Source organism: Lathyrus oleraceus, chromosome 1 (assembly GCF_024323335.1).
Source record: "Lathyrus oleraceus cultivar Zhongwan6 chromosome 1, CAAS_Psat_ZW6_1.0, whole genome shotgun sequence".
Classification (NCBI taxonomy): domain Eukaryota; kingdom Viridiplantae; phylum Streptophyta; class Magnoliopsida; order Fabales; family Fabaceae; genus Lathyrus; species Lathyrus oleraceus.
In genome coordinates this window covers 231,279,363-231,283,319 of record NC_066579.1, presented here as the reverse complement: position 1 = coordinate 231,283,319, position 3,957 = coordinate 231,279,363, and the positions used below count along the sequence as shown (strand labels likewise).

Genomic DNA, 3,957 nt, shown 5'->3' with positions numbered 1-3,957 from the left:
TCTCATGTCTAAACTCAATCCATGTTTTGTCTCCCTCATAAGACACGTTTCACCCCTCGTTCAAGTTTGGCACTTCTATGGTCATTCACATTCCATTGTCGTGTTTCTAATCCTCACTCACTTCTAATGAATTTCTATGCGAAATACAAGCATTACATTAATTCAATCATTCATATTCATTTTTCATTCATTCATGATTAAAAGAAATCTCACTCATATTTCTGCATTCACATTCATATCCTCCATTTCATGTTCATATCTCGGCATTTCATATTCGAAATGTTTATTCATATTTCTTCATTCACATTGGAAAATTTTCCATTCATATTCAAGATATCCCACATACAACAATGATCACTTTACCTTATTTAATCACCACCATTCATACATCTTTCTATTTCTCATCTTGGGTCATCACTCATTCCCATTTACTTCACCTACACACAATCAAAAACCAACCTTTTCATATCTCTCCTATTTCTAACTGTTTCTATTCATTTTATTCCAATTTCATTTATTCCAATTTCAACGTTACTCTTTTTCAATGAATGCACTATAGGTAGTTGAAACTGATAAACTTTTTTGTTGGTGTTGAATTGTTTAGATGGATTTCTTTTCGTTCATAACATCTCTTGGTACTTCCTTTTTGGTGTTTTTGGTTTTGATGATTTTGTTTGCTCTTTTACAAAGTACACCTGGAATTAATGTGGTGTACTATCCTAATCGGATTATTAAGGGTTTGGATCCATTTGAAATTGTATATAAGTCAAGAAACCCTTTCTCTTGGATTATAGAAGGTCATTCTTCTTCTGAACAGGATGTTGTTGATATCTCTGGTGTTGATGCTACTGTCTACTTTGTCTTTCTCAGCACTGTATTTAGTATCTTAATAGTAGCCGGCATTGTTCTACTACCGTTTCTTCTACCTGTTGCGATAACTGATAGTGGTGGAAAGAAACAAACAGTTAGCAAAGGGACTTTCAATGAACTTGACAAGTTATCGATGGGAAACATCACGGCAAGCAGTGCAAGGTTGTGGGCGTTTTTTATCGCCTGCTATTGGATTTCATTTGTTCCGTTATTCCTCTTATGGAAGACTTATAGACACGTTTCGTTTCTGCAATATGAGGCTTTCAAGTCTCCTAATATGAATCCTGAACATTTTGCGATTGTCGTGAGAGACATCCCTCCCTTTTCTGAGGGTCAGACTAGGAAGGAACAGGGTGACTCTTATTTTGAAACCATATATCCTGAAGCATTTTACAGATCTATGATTATAACAGACAATAAAAAGGTGAACAAGATTTGGGAAGATATGGAAGGGTATAAGAAGAAGCTTGCTCGTGCCAAAGCAGTATATGCAGCTTCAAAAACAACTGCTAAACCAGAAGCAACAAAATGCTGCTATCATTTTTTTCAAATAGGGTGGTTGCAGCATTTTCATCTCAAAGTTTACATGCGCAAACGGTTGATAGATGGTCGGTTTTCGATGCTCCTGAACCCTGTCAACTACTATGGCCTGATTTGAAAATTAAGTATTTTCAAAGAGAACTGAGGCAGTACTTGGTGTATTACGTTGTTTCACTCGCCATACTCTTTTACATGAATCATGTCACGTTTATATTTGTGTTCATATCTGCATTTACGACTCTGAAGAATTTGGTGAAGCTTCTCCCATTCCTAAAACCAGTTGTGGATATCCCCGCTTTGAAGACAATGCTCGAAGCTTATCTCCCTCAAATTGCACTCATATTTTTCTTGGCTATGTTACCAAAGTTGCTTATGTTTTTTTCTAGATTAGAGGGCATTCCAACCGAAAACCATGTCAAACAAGAACGCTGCGGCAAATCAATAACAAAATCATAGCAACATCAACATACCAACTAAATCATGACCGAGTGGGCTTTGTAATAATTGATGTTTTAATTAAAACATTTACCAAATTTCACTACTGCATAATTTCTTTGGATGAAGCAGAATGCACCGAGGTAATTTACCTGTTACCAACAATAAAGAATTAGGATAAGGAATTGAAGGAGGGACCACAAGTTGGAAGAGGACAAAAAAAAATCTCAAGCATCTTCCGTACGAATGCGTTCCACCACTCCAAAGAAGCTAATAGCAGAAAAAAGAGAATTATTAGTGATATATAAGAGGGATTCGAAATGAAGAAAACCCTAATAATTTTTCAACGGCAAAAAACAGAAAATCAACAAAATCAAAAGAAAAGGAGGAAAGTTTAGAGTACGGGAGGCGGCGTGTTCCTCAAAAGATCCAAGAACTTCACCTTGACACCGTTTAGATGAAGCCGATATCGAAAGAAAAGCCGGCGAGCGAATGCGCTTGGAAGGAATCGACGGGAGAGAAAGCATTTGAAGAAGACGATCCAACATCGCCGTTTCAATCGCCGGTGACCTCTTTGTGAATAGGTAAACGTCGTTTTTATTCCGGTTTGGATCCTTCTTACCATTCGTATTTTTGGACTCCCACTTCATCATTGTTTATGTATTTTGGGTTTACTTTGGGTTTTCCCTCACGTATGATTGCTTTTGTTCTCTCCATGACCATCCGCTTTTGCTTGAGGAAAGAATACGCTTTCTGTGGTTATTTGTTTGTTTCCCTTTAAAAAAAATATATATTCCTTTTAATTGATGTTTAATACAGTAAAAGGCCATTTGTTGGAAGTTGGATACGTGCCATTAAAAGCAGTTATGGCTTTTCATTTTCGCAGCCTTTCCATAAATGCTGCCAGCTTATGCTAGCATTAGCATCGTCTGTTCTTCTGCCCAACAACCACGCGGCTAAGGTTTTGCTTACTATTCCCAGTGCCTCCTCGTTTGGGCCAGGCTGGAGCGAGTCTCATGTGACCCGAACCCAAACAGTCCAAGAGACTATTGGGTGTTCATTCGACCCAAGCCCATAGTGTAGGTTCGTGGGCCTTAGTTTCTCATAACTCCTACGGCCCATTGTGTAGTTTTAGTTAGTTTTATTTATTTATTTTATTTTTATTTCTTTCTTTGTTTATATATTTTGTCGCCGATAACCTAATAGTTTGCCGTCTGTGGCCGGGTGGAGGGGACGTTGTGCCAACTCCCCTTGAATGGTGGGTTCAATACCCGTGTGTTGCATATTTGGTTTTGTAATATTTTAATTTCCTTTTGCGTATTTCTTTTTAATCCTCCCATGTTCATGTTTTATTATAATTTCTCCGATACTCATTGTTTTTAATATTTACCCCTTTTATTTATTTTAATTGACAAAGCATCGATTTTAATTTATGGATTCAACTACTCTCATGTTTGTTTATCCAGGATTATTTTATCGAGATAACAATGGAATTTCTCCGTGTTTCGGTTGGTTGCACATGATCATTAGATGTTGACATGATGCATAAACCGGTTTTGAGCACAGTGCTTAGTTGTAATTTCCCCATCTCCACACCCTTGTAATTCGATTGCCTTTAAGCATCGCCGTCCACCTCACATAGCTTACTCTTAGGCTTTCTTACAATGAGATGATTCTCTTACACCTACACTCATACATTGCATTGCTTGTTGTTTGGGCCCGATTTAATTATTTCATTACTTTGAATCCCCATTTGACAAAATGTACCCCCACTCCCATGATGTGTAATAATTCTTTACTATTTTATTTCTTTACTTGCTTGACTGTTTAGCTAGCTACTAACACAAGAATAAAAATCAATCATTTCCAAAAGATCAAAAATAAAAACTCGATCCAAAGTCGGGTATTTTTCTCAAATACATCCATTCCTATTCATCCATTTCTACCCATTCCCTTTCTTTCAAACCACTTCATTCAAATCTTTCCCAATCACTCACCAAATGCTTGATCCAACGTCAAGCCATTTTCACAATAAAAACTCAAAAAAAAACTTAATTCATATTTAAGACCTTTTCAATAAAGATGGAAATAGAACATGGTGGATACCACGCA

The 3,957-nt window shown here is 36.8% G+C and overlaps 1 protein-coding gene, 1 long non-coding RNA gene and 1 pseudogene across 2 annotated transcripts; 2 read left to right on the top strand and 1 right to left on the bottom strand.

Annotated features, from left to right (window-relative positions):
• The first annotated feature begins 604 nt into the window (after positions 1-604).
• LOC127128799 (CSC1-like protein ERD4) lies at positions 605-1,914 on the top strand (annotated as a pseudogene).
• LOC127128804 (uncharacterized) lies at positions 1,122-2,705 on the bottom strand. Its single transcript, XM_051058175.1, has 3 exons — positions 2,288-2,705; positions 2,090-2,115; positions 1,122-1,997 (listed from the first exon to the last, which is right to left on the bottom strand). The coding sequence occupies exons 1-3, from the start codon at positions 2,496-2,498 to the stop codon at positions 1,923-1,925; spliced, it is 312 nt and encodes a 103-aa protein (XP_050914132.1). The 5' UTR covers positions 2,499-2,705; the 3' UTR covers positions 1,122-1,922.
• LOC127128809 (uncharacterized) lies at positions 2,282-3,659 on the top strand. The gene is made up of 2 exons (XR_007806039.1): positions 2,282-2,429; positions 3,312-3,659. It is a non-coding gene; the product is annotated as an uncharacterized LOC127128809 (long non-coding RNA).
• Positions 3,660-3,957: the final 298 nt, after the last annotated feature.